Source organism: Scophthalmus maximus, chromosome 13 (assembly GCF_022379125.1).
Source record: "Scophthalmus maximus strain ysfricsl-2021 chromosome 13, ASM2237912v1, whole genome shotgun sequence".
NCBI classification, from domain to species: domain Eukaryota; kingdom Metazoa; phylum Chordata; class Actinopteri; order Pleuronectiformes; family Scophthalmidae; genus Scophthalmus; species Scophthalmus maximus.
Window position 1 is genome coordinate 22,622,920 of NC_061527.1, and position 21,219 is coordinate 22,644,138.

Here is a 21,219-nt window from a genome sequence, read left to right on the forward strand (position 1 = left end):
TTTCAAAGGTTTTAAATACCAAAGGGTTACTGTACCATCTAGCAACTTACAGAGCCACACCTTATACTAATGCCAGGTTGGCACCTGAGGTTTAAAACCTAAACTTAAGTCAAAGTTGACACTGAAAACCCATTTTTAATCCCCAAAACTGTGGCTCAGAAAACATGGTTACCAGAAGGCTCATCATATTTCGCTATCTTCCTCAGCAGATGGAGTTCTCAGAGTAGTCAGGCAGCGGCAGATTCAATTTAAACTGCTAAGCCAATGTGAGTGAGTGGTGAAGGCGCACTAGGCAAAAGAAGGGCTTGGACAATGTGAACGTCTACAGTGCCAGGAGAAAATGTCTTCTGCTAAGGAAGACGACTTGATCGAAAACTTCCAGAAAGGCTTGCAATGGAACCGTGTGGCGAGATTATTGTGACAACTAAACTCTGTTTCACCACACAGATTCAGAGTGTAACAGCTCTGGTAAAAAAGTGAGACCCCAGAGCAGAGAAACTCACGGCAGGCAGAGTAAAATTCACCACAGCAAGGTCTTTGCCCCAACGTCCAGAGTCATGCACAGCATTAGCAGTCCGATAAAGGCAAACAGGGACAGGCGAGGGAGCTGGCAAAATGCCAAAAACCAAGTAACAAACACTGAGCGGAGACACACGGAAAAAGGAGTGACAAGAAGAAAACTGGCGGAGGGCAAAGGAAAACACAGTGAGGTGTAAACAGGTTCAACTAGGGGAAAAGCAGAAGGGGCAGGTAAGCGGGTGGAGAACAGGTGAGAATGGCTTGGAAACATTAGAGGAACTGCAATGACACAAGAGGTAGGTTTATTGATTTTAAAAGTTTCTTGAATCGATGAACAGGCAGTCTCTAGCCTGTTTTCGGACTTCTGAATCACCACCCACGTGTCCAGTTTTTTTCGGTGACTCAAATAGGTCAAAACTCTCAGCGATTTTCCTGTAGGCTATAGCTATATACCTACCTACATCCATGACTGCAAAAATGGCGACCACTGTCTATGAAATTGATGCCTCACTACAGGTCGTTGTGTTGACTTCAAGAAATAACAACTATAAAATGTGTATTTTTGCTAAGGCAGCTCCCATGTGGACTGGAATGACGTCAGCCCTTGCTATTGTTTGGTTAGGACACACAAGTTGTGACACTGTGACCACATTGGACAGAAGGGTGAATCCATTTTTGTTGTCGAGCCGCATACAACAACTATGTGGGAAGAAATAATAGTCACATGCGACTGTTCCAAACTAGTGAGGTATCAGCCACTAGCGGCCACTAGCCAGTGAACACAAGCAGTACTCTTTATCCCTGTCCTCAACTATGGGCGTTCATCAAGACACTCGTGGATGGAATGAAGGCGACACCCCTCCACTCGTAGGTAATTATCCATTTTGAATCAGTGTGATACACCTGCCATCGTCTGAATTATATTTAGTTTGTTCGAGTTGGTGTTCCATTATTTATTATTTGTAGCTGGTGTTGGAATGTTAATTATTGACAAGTAGATATTGCAGTATATCCTCTTGGCCCTCCATTGTTGCCGTTTCTCTGAACTGCCTTTAATGTTAGCAGACTACACAACATATCATGTCACTAGCAGAAACAGCAGAGCGTAGCTATCAACGGCTCTGATTGGTCGAAAAGTTGGACCCGGCAAGCCTCCCTTTAACTTTTTTTTTACTATGTTAGTGATCACCAAGGAAGGCAAAGCCATTTCAAGCCTCCGTTGGTGGCTAGTTTGATCTCACACAGTAATGTATGCCACTATATTTATTCAATAAATACACAGGATATCAAAATTTATGTTTTAATGTCAACACAAATATTTGTATTTTGTATGCCTCCCTTGCCTCCACTGCCTATAGACCAGTGATGTAGATAATCAGAGCATAGTTCTTATGCTGGATTCATGGACAATGAATTTTCGTGTTGGGTTACTCTTGCAAGTTTGGCCACTGGATAAAGGTATACTAACTGTATACTAACTGTATACTAATGACAACTAATTTCACTTTCTCAACTCAAGCGAGGGGAGCGAAGGACGCAAATATCGCATATTCACAGTGTCCGCTGATGAAATTCTCTTCACGTTTGGTGTGAACGCAGCATAACAGTGACACTGACTAAATTATATTAATAGTGTTATATCATGTTGCAAATTGCCTTTGTCATTTGTAACTTGGTTGGATAACAAAGGCATTAAACATTGGTGAAATTAAAAAATTGCTGTGGCCCTCCCTTTCAACTCGGAAGGTGCAAAGTTTGCCAAGAAGGTGTGGCTTTCATACCAATATGGTACATTTGAATTAAACTGATAGAGAGGAGAAACCTGGAACAGACAAAAGGGGTATAATGAGTGACAGCGTGATACAGAAAAAGACAGGTATAACAATCAGTCATCTCTCTCTGTCTTTCTCTCTCGCTCTTTCAGGTCATAATCTGTCCATTAGTCTCAGACGGGGAAGCATAACCACTCAATCTAGGTCTTAATGGGACAGCGCTTACATGCTTAGATGGAGCCAGTGAACCTGAGCACACGTTGTGAGGAGCTTTTCTCCACCTCCATCCCTTTCAATCTCTGATCGTGGTGTCTAAATGACTGATAGACATATTCTATCCATGAGCATGAAGAATTAAGTCCGAGGAGTCTGAATTCTCTCATCGCAAATCCGCAGCTGATCCGGAACAGGCCGACTTGAACACCGAACTGATCAACTATTCATGAATGTCGTTGTTATCAACTGCTGTACTTTCCCGGTGCATCACAAAAGAAACATTGCCTTTCGTTTATTCTGAGTGAGGCCGACACGCAGGCCGAATGTACACCAGAGCCTCTCGCGAGCATCCTCTTTCAAAGGTCATCTTAGTATTCAAGGACAGAGTCCTTGCTCGCTCCGCAAGTGTGACTGAATGAGCTGATTTTGTCTCAGAAGGCCCAAGAGGTTGTACGGCATGTTAACTGCTGAATATTTGGCGATGCAAATTTTTTACGGGGTTCAGTTCAGACCTTGACTAAAGGGCTCTATTCTTCTTACTATGCAAGTTGCTTCACTTTGGGTGATATACATATGTAAATCACTTCATGTAACTCACACAATGAGGACCCATCCAACCATTGCCTCTACCACTTTATCCTTTTCAAAGGTCGTAGGGGGGCTGGCTGGAGCCAATCCCAGCTGACATAGCATCGCCAATCCAGGCAAACGACCATAAACACTCACCATTCACACCTATGGTCGATTTAGAGTCTCCAATCAACGGAAATATGTCTAATTATACCTTATCAACGATTGGATATGTCATTTCCCCTTTAAAAAAAAATCATTAAGCATCTCAAATACACACTTAACTCGAATTTCCCTGTAGGCCTACTGTAGCCGAAATCTTTACAAAGCTTATTATAAATTCTCCCAAATATGCTGTCAAGTGGAAAGGACATAGATTTATATTTTAGATGACATTTACAGCTGTTCAATGAAGACCAGGTCTGAAGCTGTGCGCAGAAGTTATTATTATTGTCTGTCTACAACATAGGCTAAAACGTTTTCTTCATATTATGCTATTTTTATTTCATATTCATATCTTATTTATATTCTAAATATATTTTATTCTTTAAGCACTTACATACTTTAGGTCATTACAAAATAGGACAAGCCACGACACTTTGACAGCCGAGCAGAGCAGACACAGTGACGCATTTTGACCTGTATTTATTGGAGCGAGCAGCAGCAGCAACAACAACAACCAGAAGTTAAGAGACAAAGCTGCGAGTAGAAAACAGAGAAATGGGCCGGCTGCGTAAGGTCAGTCGAGGACATGGACAACTCTGCATATTTAAATGACTAATAGGGATACCCAGCTGTGTACTCCTCGTGTCACGTTGTGATATCCGAGGCGGTCTGAGCGAGCACGGCTGACGATGACCCCAAAATGTGTCGGCTGTGCTTAACAGCGTGGGCCTGGGCCGGCTTCAAGGCGACAAGGCAGGTGGCCTTTGCCGCCGTCCGCGCACACCGAAGGGGATATCACTGTGCTCTGTTTAAGATTCCAGTTTAAATCATTTCACCTGTGGTTCTGAACCCAGGACACTATGGGAGGAAAACAAGAAAGAAAGAGAGGGAACAGAGGTGTGAGAGCACTGCAGGGAAAAGTGATGAGGAGATTTTAAGAAGAGCACAGCAGAGGAATAGAAAACCCCCGGGGCCGGCTGTGAAGGTAAAAGGTTACAGGAGAAAGAAGGTGTTGAATACCTATTTTTTCTTTTCTTTTTTTTTTCTTTTTACGATTGCAAGTATCAAGGTCATTTTGCTGCAGAATCATAAGAAAAGAAATATGTGTGTGTGTGTGTGTGCCTTCTGTGTATTCATGTTTGTTGAGTGTGTATCAGGGATCGATGCTGAAGCTGGCTGGCTGGACGGCGAGGTGAGTTATGGCTCTGCATTAAAGTCCAAGACAGCAGTCACTGAGCGCCGGACACACGCACACATACACACACACACACACACACACATACACACAATGATGTACATTCTGCAGTGTTCCATCCAGAATTCAAGACTCTTATTGTTTGCTGCACGCTGCAGAATCAGATCACTGTCAAAACCCAGAGTGTTGTTGTGTCCTTGTGATCATAAGCTGTACTCACCAGCTAAACACAGAGCCTACCAAGGGTGGTAGAGGTCACGTTCATGCTTCATGCATGCGCAATGTAACGATAGGCACAATCAAACCACAGTCAGTCCGTCGATGGTATTTGTAGTTGATTGTCGCTAGCCCTAACCCTGACCCTTTTTCAAACCAAAAGCATATTTGATACTTTTCAGCACACAAAGTTCAGTATGCCACTCAGTACTGTATCACTTTGAGAATATAAAAAGTGCAAATTAACACTTACACCACTATTGTGAGTTGGCTACTTTTAAGCTAGAACCATAAAAGAATGAAAGTTTACAACTAATAAAGTTGATAATGGGTTAGTTAGATTCACAGGTGTGCGAACGATCAAGCATTGACAATAGTATTGGTGGCGGTGGGGGGCACCAAATCAAATTCTGCTTAGGGCCCCATATAGACTAGGGCTGGCACTGCACACGGTGGTAAAACACACTGAAAAATGCTCAATGGAGCCACTGTGTTTTTTTTGTAGTCCAACTTCGGAAATGGGCTGCATGGTGGTGTAGTGGTTAGCACCTTCGCCTCACAGCAAGAAGGTTCTGGGTTCGAATCCCGGTTCAACCAGGGCCTTTCTGTGTATGCGTGGGTTCTCTCCGGGTTCTCCGGCTTCCTCCCACAGTCCAAAGACATGCAGAATGGGGTTAGGTTCATTGGAGACTCTAAATTGACCGTAGGTGTGAATGTGAGAGTGAATGGTTGTCTGTCTCTGTATGTGGCCCTGTGATAGGCTGGCGACCTGTCCAGGGTGTACCCCGCCTCTCGCCCAATGTTAGCTGGGATTGGCTCCAGCGACCCCCGCGACCCTTAAATGGATAAAGCGGTAGATGATGAATGAATGAATGAATCTTCGGAAATGTGTAGTTTCACCACGGCAGACGCACGTCAATAGTGTCCAATGTTGCGTATTACAGTGTAAGTAGGGTCGGATTCTCTGAGCACCGCTGTCGGCTTTTCCTAAGTCCTATCATTCCTCCTTTGCTAATTTCCTTCACCTCATGACGTTTTCCACTGAGGTCAAGGAATAGACGATAGGAAGGACAATCTGAATCCAGCCATAGTATTGTGCATGTGTGACATGGCTGACTGTCATGGCCAATGACTGTATATAAAGATGGGAGGACGTGACAACTGACCAAAAGTTAAGTCCAAAAGTCCTGATCGCCTCTCCAGTCTTATCGACCACCCAAATCACTTTATCGTTTAAGTCGTATTCACCCATTCCCACACACATTCATACAAAAACAGTGCTTCTATACACTGCCGGTACAGCCATCAAGGGCAATTTAGGGATAAGTGTCTTTCCCGATATCTTTTTCAGTGCATCGAGAGGTTTTTTCATTTTGGTTAATCTGGTAAAACCGTCGGCTTTTTTCAAGCCTAATTCTGTCGACTCGTCCATTTGGGGGAAGCACAACAAGCTGCTTAACCTCTTATCACCTTGTGACCTGTCAAATGTAAGTCCACACACACACACACACACCCAAGCATAAACATGAGTGTTACCTTTGAGTTTGTTTTGTACATCCAGGACAATGTCCAGAGGGTAGAACGGCAACACAGGGTCATTGACCAGACGGAGGATGGCTTCTGCTGTCATCTGTAGAAACACAGGCAACAAGAGATTTTCATCATATCTTTTTTACACTACTGCAATTATTTAATTCCAACAAGTTTGACTGGTTGAGGATATGACATTTCGCAATGGGGTACACGTAAGGATTTGCACTGGTAAACAGAACTACTTTTGTGCGTGATGAGTTTAAAAAAGATTTCCCAGTAGGAACAAGGTTTCAAGACAGTTATTTGTCCAGACATTAAAAAAATAAAAGGTAAGAGTTGAAAATTAAAGATTGAAAGATCACTCTAAAAAACTAAATAAATACACAACAAAGGTAGACAAGGGATAATATGCACAAAGTTATAAAATAATGTTTGACCAAATGAAACATGCCCCAAAAAAAAGTTATATATATATATAGATGCTGAAAACTATTTTTTTAATATTCTATCATTTGCATGTGCACCCGCTGCCCTCCTTTAAATGTCTTTATTCAAACCGATTATTTGCAAGGTTGTCAAGCAGATACAAAATAATAAAGACTCAAATCAAATCAAAATCAAACACAGGTACAAAAAGATGTTAAAAAAGTTTGAGATTAGGAATTCAAAGTAGCTGAAAGTGCTTTGTTGTGAATTCAGGGTGGAACGCAGAACTTCCAGACTCAGCATGAACTAGTGGAACATGAGGCGTAAGCCATTCATTAGTCCTAGTGTAATGTGGTCCAGTGGACCAAATTAGTATGGTAATAATAAAAATACATATGCAAATCATGCCTCTCCAAGGGACAGATAGAGAGAGAGAGGTTCAACCAACCTCTACAATATGCACTGATGAGTGTAGATGAGTACAGTACAGGACTAAGCAAGGACTTCGACATGTATTTTTTATTAGAGAATAACGTCACTGCAGCTTAGTGTTGTAACCGACACCTCTGTAAAAAATAATACTAATAATAATCATAGCTGAGATTATTGACGAATCGATCCTCTCACTCAACACCCAGACTGTATCATTCTCACAGGGACTTCCCCCCTCGCCGCCTTACGAGAACATTGTATTTCTCAGTGCCACACGAGAATTGCACTCAGCTTTATCAGCCAAGGAAATCACATTCATTTTCCCATTACAAATATATGACCCCCTAGATACAGAGCTTGAAAAGTACTAAAAAAAAGACACTACCCATTTCACACTTTCATTTTAATCTAATCTAACTTGTCTTTATCTCTAATTTAATGTTTTCTTTATTGCTTTTTTTTTTTTAGCGATCAGCTTACAAATCAAAGTGAATTGAATTCAATAGGGTTTTCCATTCAAGTAAATGGGAACACCTGCTCTCAGGTATTAGTCAGCCTTCACCTGAGGAAAGACACCCACACAGAAGTTTTGAAGCCTTTGAGTTCACTTTGAGTCAAAAAAACGTGTTTATTAGTTAAAATTTAATGTATTAATTAATCATATTTTGTATTAACTACAATTCCAGTTCAATTTTAATAATGTTTCAACAACACAGACAGAATCTCCAGATAACAAAAAGGAGTATTGGTCCACATAACCTTCTTTTTGTCACTTTGTGTGTGTGTGTGTGTGTGTGTGTGTGTGTGTGTGTAGTGCACTCCAGCTGACCTGCACAAGTTTGTCTGCAGCTGGACAACAAACCCAGTCCACACACACACACACACACACACACACACACACACACACTCACACACACACACACACACACACACACACACACACACACACTCACACACGCACACGCACACTCACGCACTCACGCACTCACAGACGTTAAATATAGTATATAGCATATATATATATATATGTAGGCTATATGTATATGCAGTAAACAAATCAACATAGATGAAAAAACATGGTGGAGATGAGAGAGGACCTCTTATACCATCACTATTCTATTTTTTTGCGGTCTAATGAGAGTGATTTGTCCATGACTCGTCTTCAACTGTCAAGGAGTATTTTTAGTTGTAAATTTGCCATAAATTAATCTACGTTTGAGCAGTAAAAGGTTTGCAAACAAAAGCAATCAGAGTGTCACGATAATTACAGTGACTTATCTTTTGCATTCAGAGCCATTACGGTAAGTGAGACAGTAACGTGGCCACTATCCTGAGTGCAAAGGCTTTGGAAACACAGTCAGCACAACTTTAAAACACCAGAAGTGCATTGATGCGTACGTGTAGGTGTGTGGTGCATAGGTCACAGACTAATACTTAAATCCAAACAGCTCTCACCATGGCTGCCGATGAAATACTTTCAGGTCATATCAGGATTTAGGAACTTTCCTAAGCAAATTTGACAATTTGACCGAAACGCTCTGTCTGGGTCCCAGACTACGTGTCACAGGTGCATGGTGTGATTTCGGGGCCACAGGATCAGAGACTGCAAGCGGTCAGGAGGCAAATAACCATCTATGCAGCCATTTAAAATCCCCGTTTAAAGCACTAAAAGTAAAACCACCACACTGAGACATAAAAACACAGAGCTACTACTAACTGTAGCCAGTCAGGTAACTGTCATTTTCATCTTTCAAAAACACAAATCACAACAGAGTGTGTTGATTGCACTTGCATATCAGGTTGCCGGGGACACACCAAATGGATGATAATTCCCCCGTGTGAGCTGAATGTGAACACACGTTCACCATAACGATTTTAGACGGCGATAATCTGTCAATGTTTGCGACTTCCTGTGCGGCCCCCAAATGGCTAAAAGAAATAAGTGCAGGTTTAACACATTTGGCAAGGAATATACATTCGAATGAGCACAGAAAGCACTTTGAAGAAGGACAGAACCCTCAACTGTGAGTGCATGCTTCAGTTAAGAGCGTTTACTCCCTGGACTGCAAGAGCAACAGATTATGTGATGACACAGAGGTGACGGGGAAGAGATAGAACCACTTAGCCGGCACGAATAGCTTTACCTCTCAGGTCACGTGCCATGACAGGGTTATATAAGGTGGATGACCTGCCTCTACCTGAGTCTGCCTTAAATAACCTTTCACTGCAAGACAACACATACTAGCTAGTTTTGGGCAGCAAATACATTTTTGTATTATTTTAAAAAATTCACCTGTATTGACGTAAATTTCTGGTACAATGTATTAAAAGAGAGTGGCGTAGACCTCACGGTAGCCAATGATGAGCATCAAAATATTTTACATAATACTTGATGCTTTGTATTGTGATAGGTAGGTAGGTAGGTACAGTAGGTAAGTAGGTAGGTGGGTAGGTACAGTAGGAAGGTAGGTATGTAGACAGGTAGGTGGTCTGGAAAGTAAAATAGGCAGGTGGGAAGGTAGGTTGGTACAGTAGGTAGGCGAGTAGGTAGGTAGGTACAGCAGTTAGGTTAGTTCAGTAGGTAGGTGGGTAGGTACAGTAGGAAGGTAGGTAGGTAGGCAGGTAGATGGTCTGGAAAGTAAAATTTGCAGGTGGGAAGGTAGGTTAGTACAGTAGGTAGGCAGTAGGTAGGTAGGTACAGCAGTTAGGTAGGTTCAGTAGGTAGGTGGGTGGGAAGGTACAGCAGCTAGGTAGGTACAGCATGTAGATGGGTAGGTAGGTACGGCAGTTAGGTAGGTGCAGTATGTAGATGGGTAGGTGGGTACAGTATATGTAAGTACAGCAGTTAGGTAAGTAGGTACAGTAGGTATGTGGGTAGGTAGGTAGGTATGGCAGTTAGGTAGGTACAGTATGTAGATGGGTGGGTAGGTTCAGTAGGTAGGTAGGTACAGCAGTTAGGTAGGTAGGTACAGTAGTTAGATGGTAGGTAGGTAGGTACAGTAGGTAGGTAGGTGTAGAGCCATACAAAAGCACCAAGCCCAGAAATGGGGCTATTGTCCTTTAAACTCCACGGACTCAGCTTCTGTGTCACAACCTGGTGCCAACATTAACCACAACGCAACTCGACCTACATAGACAGATGTCATTTATTGATCCCCAAGCTGGGACGAAGGGAGAAGGAGGTCTGTTGTCTGTCCAGTGTCTGGTGGAGAGGGCGATCAGGGTGTATCCAAGATGGATAACAGTTTGTCCAGCGTCCCCCTCACCACCACCACAGCTACAAAAGTGAACCAGCTTTCTTAGTCAGTTCATTAGGTCTGTTGGCGTCGCTGGCTCCCGTGCTGCTCCCCCGGCAGACCACAGTGGAAAACAGTACACTGGCCGCATCAGGCTGGTAGAACATCGGATGGACATATTAAAACTGGAAATCACAAATGTCATGCTTTTACACTTCTGTGTCTGTGGGATATTTGGCATCTTACCCAATAAGCAGTTAGTTGTCCACACATAAATTACTAATACCTTGCTAGTATTTGGGGGAAATGGCCTACAGTGTACAAATACGTTGTGCACCTCTCTCCGCTGTTGTCACTGCCATCGAAATCAATATGGCAGGGGGGTGGGGGGGATTAGAGCATTGATTTGAGGCTGGTGAGTAATACTACTGCAGAAAGCATACATCAAAAGCCTGTAATGTGGTGGGACAGAAAAGGCCGTTGATTTCTTATTTATGGGATTATTTCTGGATCGTCTCTTACCAAGGCAGAGGCGAGGGGAAGAGAGTGAGGGAGAGAGGCAGCGAGAGGCGAGATGGCGAGAGATAATGATGGAGGAAGAAAGGCAGAAAAGAGGCTGTGACATAGCGGTTAGAATAAGACAATCCAAACTAAGGGAAGATGACAGTCGGTGTGCAGCAGAAGGTGGAACAAACTGGCCTAAGCATCTCCTCTCGTATAGTGCCTCTTTTCCTCTGTCGTGACCTCCCTCCTCTTCTCTCCTCCTCCACTCCCCTGACCTTTCAGATTATAATGAATCAGTGCCATTTGTCCAAGTAAGATTTCAGGGGGTATATATATATATATATATATATATATATATAAAATGCTATAAATAATTACTGAATAGGCATATTGTAAAACCTCAAGTATCAAGCTGGATGAGACCTTTCATTCCAAGCAGCTCACAGCATGGGTTAACCGCTCTGTAATTATTCAGTGAATTCAGCAGGTTAAGTTCCTCTGGCCTTCCATTCAGACTCTGACCATCTAATTCCATTATTAATATTTTTTTTCCTGTGGGGCAGAATCTTGCAATAGCTGCAATTAACAAGGTTGTGCTCTTTATACAACATGATCCCTGGGGTGAATGGAACAGAGATCTTTCAGCGGAATCCTAAATCTATTTATAAATATATCTATATTTATTAAGAGCTTTTCTAAGTCTTATTGACCACTCAAAGCGATTTACAGGAAAAGTCGCATTCACCCAGCGCTGCTGTTTACCATGCCTTCTCCTATCACATTCATACACTGCTTGAAGTGCCGTCAGGGGTAATTTTGGGTGAAGTGTCTTGTCCAGGGACACGACGAACCGCCAACCTTCGGGGTTAGGGGACGACTGACTCTAGCCACAGCCGCCCGCCAAATAAACTTTTCTGAAAGTTGCTCATATAGAAGCACACAGCAGTGTGGGAGCTGGAACTTTTCAAATGGCTGAGCTAACATAGCAAACCCTCAGGAAACCGGCACACACTCTAGTCCCCACCCCCACCCCCCATGTTGTGCCAGCCGCTTTGTGATATAGCAGCTATTTGCTTGACCTGTTATTGAGCCACTTTATCCACCAAGTTAACAACTAGCACAATGGAAAAGTGGGAACATGATTGGGTCATTCACAATAGCTACCAGTGATGCTTTCTCTGCTCTGGGCCAATTGCAGCCCCAGGCTTGACTACTGAGCACACATTCATACATTTCTCTCTCATCTCCTTTGTGACTGTGGCAAGGATTTAATTGAATGGTTAAGGCGACTTAAGGTAAATGTATTCGTCGGCACAAAATAGACGGATACAGTTGTAAGAACTTTTTTGCAAAGCAGCTTTGTTTTATTTGTCAACTAACCAATAAGAACATAAATCCTCCAAATACTCAATCTGTGATATGAGCTGTATTATATTCTGATAAGAGTAAAAACAGGATGCACATCATGAAATGTCACTTTAACATTTGCTGGACCGGAACATGTTGTTACATACATTTTTAATATGTTGACATTATCAAAAAAAGGAGCCATCGAGTTGACCTTTGCCCTAGTGATCTTTGTGTTTCAATATGTGTTGCCGGTCCCCTCCTGTTGTCTTTGGGCTTTCTCTCCATTCTTGCATAATTTATTTTCTCTTCCTTCTTTCCACGATGCAATATTTTCCTCTTCAATACACGGCGCCATTGAGCCAAACTCAACTAAGAGTCAAAGAAAACTGGAGATACTGTCAACAAGCTTTGATTCTTTTGTCCCGTACGTTCAGATGAGTCCAAGGTTCAATCAACTATGTGTGAAAACTGCATACTTTGGTCGAGATCAGGGATGACCTGACACTTTGCATTCAAAAATGTTTACGTTTCACACAGCATAATTACCAATTAATACCTAAATTCCCAAATGGATGTGATGTGAACAGTTATTTACTCCACCCACAAACCATTTGGATAGAACTCTCTTTTTGTTGAAGCTTGCTCGTTGAATTGTCAATCATGTCGACCGTGGCCATTTCTAACCATGATCTAAATTTGCGGTTACTTGTTGCTCTGATTTAACGCAGCATGAGAATGTTCTACTTGTCCTATGTTCATCCCAAGCTATTGAGTTTTTTGGGGACAGTCTTCGTCCTGCAGTTAAGGGTGCTGTGACACATAACTCCTTGCGATTTGGTTCAAACAAACTTTCATGTGTTTGCAAGTTTAGCGCATGTGTTAAAAAAAAAGAAAATTAAGATCGATCAATAATGATGAACTTTACATTAGAGCTATTTTTTTTGAATAACTTTCCAAAGTGCTTTACACAAGAGAAGTGCTAAAATCATTGAAAAGACTGACGCACATGGGGGGAAATGCAATGCATTAGAAGACAAAAAAACAATAGGGTTCCCAGCCCCCGGTGGCTTGTTCCCCTTAAATATATAAAACAAGTAAATGACAAAATTAAAAGTCAATGTCAAACTAACTACAACCCCTCGCCTCTTTCTCCAGCATAAACCTGGAGATAGAGTTAGTTTTAAACTGGTCAGCAGATCTCAGGCTACAAGCTGGAATGCAGGGAGAGACAAGGTCAGCATCTCTCAGAAATAATAACAAGTAGACAAATGATCATATTTTCTAGTACATGTGAGAGCTCTGGCAAGCTGGAGTCGTTCACATGCCTCTTTGGGCGGGCGACTGAATGACGCTTTAAACAAAGGCACAGATGAGGATGTTTTAGCATCGTGGACTGAAATAAAAGATCTGATCTTACTCGAGACTTCGGAGATGACAGATGGCTGTTTTTGTTTTGTTACAGAAGTGGGAAGAGAGAATCCCCCATAGATTTTCTGGCCTCTCGTGCACAGAACAAGTCCCCCCCCAAAAAAACAATTGTGAATTCCCTACTGTGCTTTCGACCCAAAAAGACAATCACTTCAGTTTTATCTATATTTGACATAAAAGAATTTACTATCCGTCCAGGATTTTATGCCTGCCTTATGTTACTTCCCAAGAAGAAACACACTGTATAGTAGGACAATAAAGTTGCAGTGATAGACCCCCGGAGGACCCACTGGCAGGTGACAGATGCAGAGAAAGTTCTGTCATTCACAAAAGATCTGAAAGAACAACTCAAAGGCAGTACCTGCCAAACCAAACCCGTTTTTCTCCTTGATAGATGCAGCGATCAGCAGTCAGGTCTGACAAAATGAAAATGAGGAAACAATCAGCATCCAAAAACCGTAGAAGTGCAGTTTTGGAACGGCTGCTGATATCACCATAGCGACCGGAGGGAAATCGAGCTCCACTCCATTCACAATGACATTAGTGGGACCCATGCTAAGACGGTGGATGAGTGTTCAGCTCTTACCCTAAACCACAGCGCGATGAGGATTACGGTGTGGAAGCAAAATGAACCAAACGGAGGATTTTGAAATATGAGATACGTGTTGACCTGTGATCTTTATGATGGATTTTGAACAGGAGTTTAACTCGTAAACATATCTACTGGTAGACAGCTATAACCTCCGGGTTAGAAACCTCCCAAAAAACCCATGTCACTGTTAGATATATATATATATATTTTAATTTCCATGCCACACATAGTGGCCAACACTTATGGGGTTTAGAAGACACCAACAACTTGCCAAGTGTCCCAGTTAAATATCTTTTCAGTGAGACTCTGATCAGACATCCTCACAAGTCTATTCTGAAGGCGGGGCATTTGGAAATTATATCTGATGCTTGGAGATCCCATATCTCCATTAACAGCAAAGAAGAGGTAGAATGACTCCACGATATATAGGTGTAGGTTCACCGAAACACCATTCACCAGAGGCATACACAGGGGACATGAGTCATCGAGGTGTGTGTGTTTACCTTTGTTCAGCACAGATGGGAGTGCTCTACGTGCTGACTGAGCCCAGAGCCTCTTTAAATGTCATGTCCTCATGTGTTGTAAAGATTCTGAGTGAAATCTGCAGTGTGCACAACCTTTATAATGACAACAACTTGATAAAGCATGCAAAGCATTCAGATTGATCTCTTTCTTTTTGGAGTCTTTAATGTAAATCCAGTAAGAATCGCTTTCTTCTGTTTGAGTCATTTTTGTTACATGTCATTTCTGCCAGGTAAAGAAGAACCTCTTGCCATCATCGTATTGTATGATGTTTGTTCTTCATATACAATTATAAGTCAGTAACATTTGAAATTGGGCCTCATGCAAGAACACGTTCTATGTACTATTTAGGTTATCATAAATTTCTCTATCATTTGTTCGTACAAACAGGCCTGTTAGTCATTTTCAGAAAATGCTTCTAACTTCAGAAAATACCTCCTGTGTTTGCATAATTATGCCCCAATAATACCATATAAGGCTCTACGCTTCCTGCAAGATGTCAGGAAGTGTTCATTCATGGAAAGAGCAAATACGGTTTTTGCATGAGTCCCATTGACTTCGGTGGAGGTGGAAAAGAAAAGTGAAAATGTCAAAAACAGATCAAGTCCTTGAGTTCCTGAAAATGGCTCCTGGAGTAGTAAAGGGCTACTGTTTTTTTTTTGCAGCAAGGAGCCTTTGCAGCTAAATCTACAGTCTCATTATACGTACAAGAAATGACAGAAATGTTTCTGTGACACTGTGACTGCATGAGTGTGGGATGAAGTAAAGACATATATCAAAGACTCTGACACAAGCATGCAGAAAGTCTGAACAGCTACACATATGAAATCCTCGGGGAGAAAATCCCGAAGAATTGATAACAGCAGCGAAAGTCGACAAAATCGATGATGTTGTGGTATTGGCTGATGGACAGACGTTCTGTGCAGCCGCGAACAAACTTGAGGATGTCAACAGAGGACATCCTGGGTGGTTGGTGCTGCAAACAGCAGAGGGCTCTGCTGTGACGTGCTATCTCTCTCTTTCTCTCTCTCTCTCTCTCTCTCTCTGACATACACAGAGAGGCTGTAGTGTATTCTCTGTGACGCACAGCTGACACAGCCCCTCAGCCAACTCCCGTCCTGTCCAGATCGCTAGCACCGTTTGCAGTGCCAGTCCATATAAACGCACGCATGGAGACTTCCAGACTGGCAGTGTTACCTTCAGAGCAGCGCAGCACAGCACTCGCACACACACACACACAAACACACACACGCATCCCCGCGGGCGCATGAACGCAGACGGGGTGGGCGACGGAACAAAAAAGTGATGGCGGTCAGATGGGTGGATGGGAGAGGCGGAGCAGGTGACGGAGATCGTTTTCCTCCTTCGCCCTCCCGTGATGTGGTGATTCCGTCCGAGCCTGCGATCTCATCTGCCCGCCTGCCTGTTTCCCCCCCCGGGGGGCCCGTGGAGAGATGGAGAGATTCTCCTCTGATTCAAGACACCCAGCTCTACGGGGCCAAAATAGGCCTCATGAATAAACCATGAACTGTGTGGTTCAGTTATGTAACAACGGCACATGGACAGATAGGGCATTGGCTAAGAACAGTAGGAACGGGAGGGGGTGGCATTCAGTTTCTCTTTTCAAGCTGTGCTCGAGTGCATAAACAAACACTGCAGTACACATGCATAGCTTCTAAGTGATCAAGTGGTACTCCAACGTATTTTCATATACCGTAGGTACACGTCTGTACTCTGCGGCGGCTGCTGCTGCTGTGGCTCTTGCAGGTCACCCGAGGACACATTATGCTCCCTGTTTCAAGCACACAGAGTGAGACGAAGCAGGTCTTCACTCGGACAAAATCCTGAGGAAGAGTTGACAGTTTTTGTGAATGTGTGCAGAGCCCCGTCCCCAAAGAGTCTGTTCACGTCCCCTTAATACTGCTGCACCGAAATTGCCTCCGATTCACCTAGACAGCAATCGTGTGGTAGTTGCCGATGAATTGGAATGAATTTTCTATTTTGTCAAATATAGTATCCATGACATATCAGAATTGAAATGAAAACATTTGAACGTCCCTCCGTTTTCCTTACGGGAAGGGCATCTTTGTGGAAATTCTCTGATGTGTGCAACATCTGGGTGAAATGGAATAATGGATGGAGTGGACGCTGATTCAGGGAGTGGTTGTCCTAAGCAGAAGTATTTATTATAAGAGCTCAATACTGAGGAGACTTCCGGTTCGCTACACAGATCAACAGGTTCACAGTGTTCGGCGCACCAAGACAGTCTGCCCATCCCCGGTCTCTGTAGTGTATTTAGCTTTGAGTAATGTCGTCATCTCCCCCGTGACTATGACACCTCGAGAGAGACTGCAGCTGCTCAATGATTGTTTCGGCTTGCCACAGATGAGATGACCTTGCTTGGTGCCCGAGAAGACTCATCTTGAGAGTTTCTCAGGGGAGGATAGACGAGAATTCCTCAACACTGGGTAGCTGGCATGAACAGCTATTACAGTTAACTAGTAGGACTTTTAGTGTTGCTAGTTTGGTCCGCAGGACCACTAGTGCGTCAAACAGCTGACTAGTTTGGACATTGGTGCTACTGGAACACTGTCCAGCTTCGCTAGTAAGAACTCTGCTTGAACTAGTCGGACAAATGTTCCACTAGCTGCTGAGAAAAAGTGACACGTAAGATATTTTGTTCGACTTTTACGACAAAATGTCCAAGTAGTTAAAACAAGTACTGACAAAGAGCCAACTAGTGGATGAAACTAAAGTCTGATAACAGGGATATGGAATATATGCTCAAAAGGCTTGCCATACTTTCGGGTCTATATGCCCCCTCTGCTTATGGGCCTTAAGTTTATGGGCCTTATGCCCTTGATGATGAACGTCTGTTCAAAGTCTTCTGTTGATCCAGCGCCTAGTTGCTGAGATGTTTCAGTCTGTGACGGACTGATCGAGCTGCATTACCATCCCTCGAGCCGATCGCTGCATGCGTGGCTAAAAATCGTTGTGTAACGTGTTGATGAGCCCATGCGCTGAGAAAATTCAAGCTGAGCGCCGGCAAACGGTAGGGCTGCAGTTGATGTGGCGCTTTCACAGGGGTGACACATGAAATAAGCACTTATTTATTGCACGTCTCAATAGCTGTCAGTTTGCATGAATTTCCCACAAAAATATCTCAAACAACCAGCAAGTGGCAACAGGCAGGAAAGTGCCACTAACAGCGTTGAAAGACAACATGACTCCACCTCAAATCGCACACGTTATACAAACATGTAGCCCAGAGAGCCTCACAAAGCAGGATTAAAACAACACAAAACATATTATGCAAGATTCAAATTCACGTAAATTAAACCCACGCATACATGGGCAGGACATGCAAACTTCACACAGAAAGGCCCTGGTCGTGTGTGCATGGGCGCTTGTGTGTGTGTGTGTGTGTGTGTAACTGCTAATCGTCACCTGTGAAGGCAAACGGCGGGCTGTGAGATATGCCTTGCGAATCACGGGCAAGTCGGCTGAAAAAAATGTCCGGGGCGACCAAAGAAACTCACAAATTTGTGTGACAGCCTTTGCTCGTCGTTTCAATGTGTTATGGCGCTTTTCTTCATAAAAGCCACGAAAAAAAATTTGCCCCTCGCAAAAAGAAGAACGTCGCAAAGCAGTATTATGCGTCAGCTGAGCATATCGGCGCGGCGAAACCACCTCGTGACATCGTCGACCTGCCTGCCTCTGCTCAGTGTTTTCCTCTCATCCCGCAACCTGTGTCTGCCCTGCCCCGGTCCAAAACTCACCACCAGCCATGACAGCATCACTTAAGGGACACATGAGACACATTTAAAAAGGAGAGTCGCGGAGGAGGAGGAGTCCATATCGGGCTTCACGGTCAACTCTGAAAGGCCAGCGCAGTCCAATGGGTTAGATGTGACAGCTGGTGTTCATAGTGATGAGCCCCCAGAGAGTCTGCAGTTCTCCTCCCCATATATATATATATATATATATATATATATATGCAGATAATTATATATATATATATATATATATATGCAGATAATTTATCTTTAATTTATTAAATCTAGATAGTTTTACACAGAAAACAAACTTTCTTTGTTTTCCAAATGAGATTAGTCACTTGTGTGTGCCTTCCAGGACATTTAATACATCATTTGTACTCCCTCCTTCACCCGGATTCACAACTTGGTTGCTAGGGGATTTCTCACTAGGCGTCTATACAAAAAAACACCTCACACTCGCTGCTGTTCATGCAAGAACTTAATACGCACACCCCCGAATATCCCCGGTGGTGAGTGCCAGGTCAAATATTTACAGACACGCAAGACATGCAATGGGCTGGTTTCTGGAAGACGTCGGTGTCCCTGCTTCAGCGAGCCTGAGCTTTAATAACAGACGGTCCCGGCGGCAGCACTTCTCTGCAAACACACTTCATGCGTGTGTGTGTGTGTGTGTGTGTGTGTGTCTTGATTTTACTGACAGCAAGCAAAATCAAAAGAAAAATAATTTTTTTGTTCTTTTTCTCCCAAAGAGAAGCAATTATTGAACATACATGACTGGCAAAGATTGAACTCAATAAAGCACAAGAGTTAAAACCTCCGTTACCCTCGAGTGAATGTGACAACAGTGAAGGCAAGAATTACAAAGTTGCATCTGGAAACATTTAACAGTGTCAAACAGCCGTTAGATATGATAATCATTAAATTCCGCGTTTGTGCCGGAGAATATGAGAAAAAAGATGTGGGTCAGTATCTATGTATCCATATACGTTTCGACTGGATGTCACTGAAAACTGTCCCGGGAGGGAAATCATGGAAACAATGCAGAGGAGAAAAAGCTCATTTTCTCCATTCCAATCTCAGCCCGTCTCCCGGCGGATGACTTTAAAGATTTGCCTGAGAGCAACTTTACCGCGACTTGTGCTCCATGTGACACACTGGACAGAAGTGAAAGAGAATCCTCGCACGTGATGGTGATTCATTTACACTTTGGGTGACCATGAAGGGACCCCCCCCCCCCACGCCCGACGGAGCCTGCTGTCTCTGCACGCCGACGCATGACACTTGTGGCTCCCGGAAGATTGATGCTGCAAAAGAATGCTCATTACGGCGACAGATGGTTGAGCCTGTGCGTGTGTGTGTGTGTGTGTGCGTCAGGAAGGGTCAAGAACCAATACAGACAAATATAGACAGCAGCAGATTGACAGATTGATGTACAGTGTAGCTTGCGTTTGTTACGGAGCACAGGACCGTATGTGTGTGTGTGTGTGTGTGGGTGCATGTGTTAGTGACAGCTTTCTCATATACAATTTCCAGTTGCATATGATTTATCAGTCAAGTATTTCTCCAGTCTTGAAACCTGCACTCCACGTGCCAGCAGTGAAGTGCAGGTTCCTCCTCTCACCACTTTCATTTAAAGGAAATTTGCATAAATAGCAGACAGAGAAAAAGATAAATGTGGTTACTAAGCGCACGGCACTTTTTTGAGGTTGTTGATTTGAACAATCTCTGTGTCTAGTGTTGGCAGTTTTGTGAGCAGGTGAAATGCACACAGCCGCACTAAACCGAGCCCTGACCAATGACCCTGCGTGGTTGTCTATTAATTTGATTGCAAATTGTCCTATGAAATCTCATACCCCTTAAAACATTTATTCTGGGGCGGCGCTGAACAGTGCTCTCGTTAAATAGTTTTACAGTCTCGAGATTTTATCAGTGAATACGTAATTAACCGCCGTCTTAGTGAATCTATTAATCAGTGCAGCTCATCAGTCTGCCTACCGGCACACGCTCTGTTTTCCGGTTTTACATGGTCACTGCATGAAAGGTAAAAGGTGCACAGGGTGCCGCAGCCTCGCAAAAAAGAAAAAGGAAATAAGAGAAAAAAATTGGAAAGAATCACCTCATGATCATTTAGGTGAATTTATTTACAGTCTGTAGGTTGTAGAGACCGATGTACATGAACAGACCAAACTGAAGAACTGAAGGACATTGTAAAAAAAAAAATGAGACCATGGCGACACACACAGCGAGAAATGTTCGCCCCCCTCCCTTTTTTTCAAAAGGGAGGGGGGCGAGGAAGAGTACATTTGTTAATATTGATTTAATTCAGCTCTTCGGTTGTCTAAAAATTGGGATGATTCGATTTCGGATTGATGCAAAACATAGACTATATTGTTTTAACAATCACCCAGCTCAGCGCTGACAAATATGCAAAAGGCAGATTAAAGGCAGCCGAGATCTAACCATTTGCCAAATGAACATTTGTAAAACAGGATGTTGTTTGTATTGAAGAACGGGAACAGCAAGGACAGTCAATTGGAAAATTAAAGGCATTTCGCTGTGTGTGTCGCCATGGTCTCATAATTTGGGGTTATTAACACTGTCGGTAAAACAAACAAACAAACCAAAAAGGTTTGCTTGTGGAGTTTTAGGACACTCGAAACACATTCATGCATCCGTTCAAGAAACATTTTGGAAAATGACCGTCCTCGTGCAGAGAACTGGCAGATAGTCTCGGGCTGTGTTTACTCGGGCTTCTCGCGCAATT

The 21,219-nt window shown here is 43.2% G+C and overlaps 1 protein-coding gene across 2 annotated transcripts in view; it reads right to left on the reverse strand.

The window, feature by feature from the left end:
* LOC118318635 (inactive N-acetylated-alpha-linked acidic dipeptidase-like protein 2) overlaps positions 1-21,219 on the reverse strand; it is a 398,478-nt gene that overhangs the window by 16,962 nt on the left and 360,297 nt on the right. For both annotated transcript variants that reach the window (XM_047336974.1, XM_035648477.2), the window contains one exon: positions 6,190-6,283. In XM_047336974.1, the coding sequence (XP_047192930.1) occupies positions 6,190-6,283 (94 nt within the window). The remainder of the gene's footprint in view (positions 1-6,189; positions 6,284-21,219) is intronic.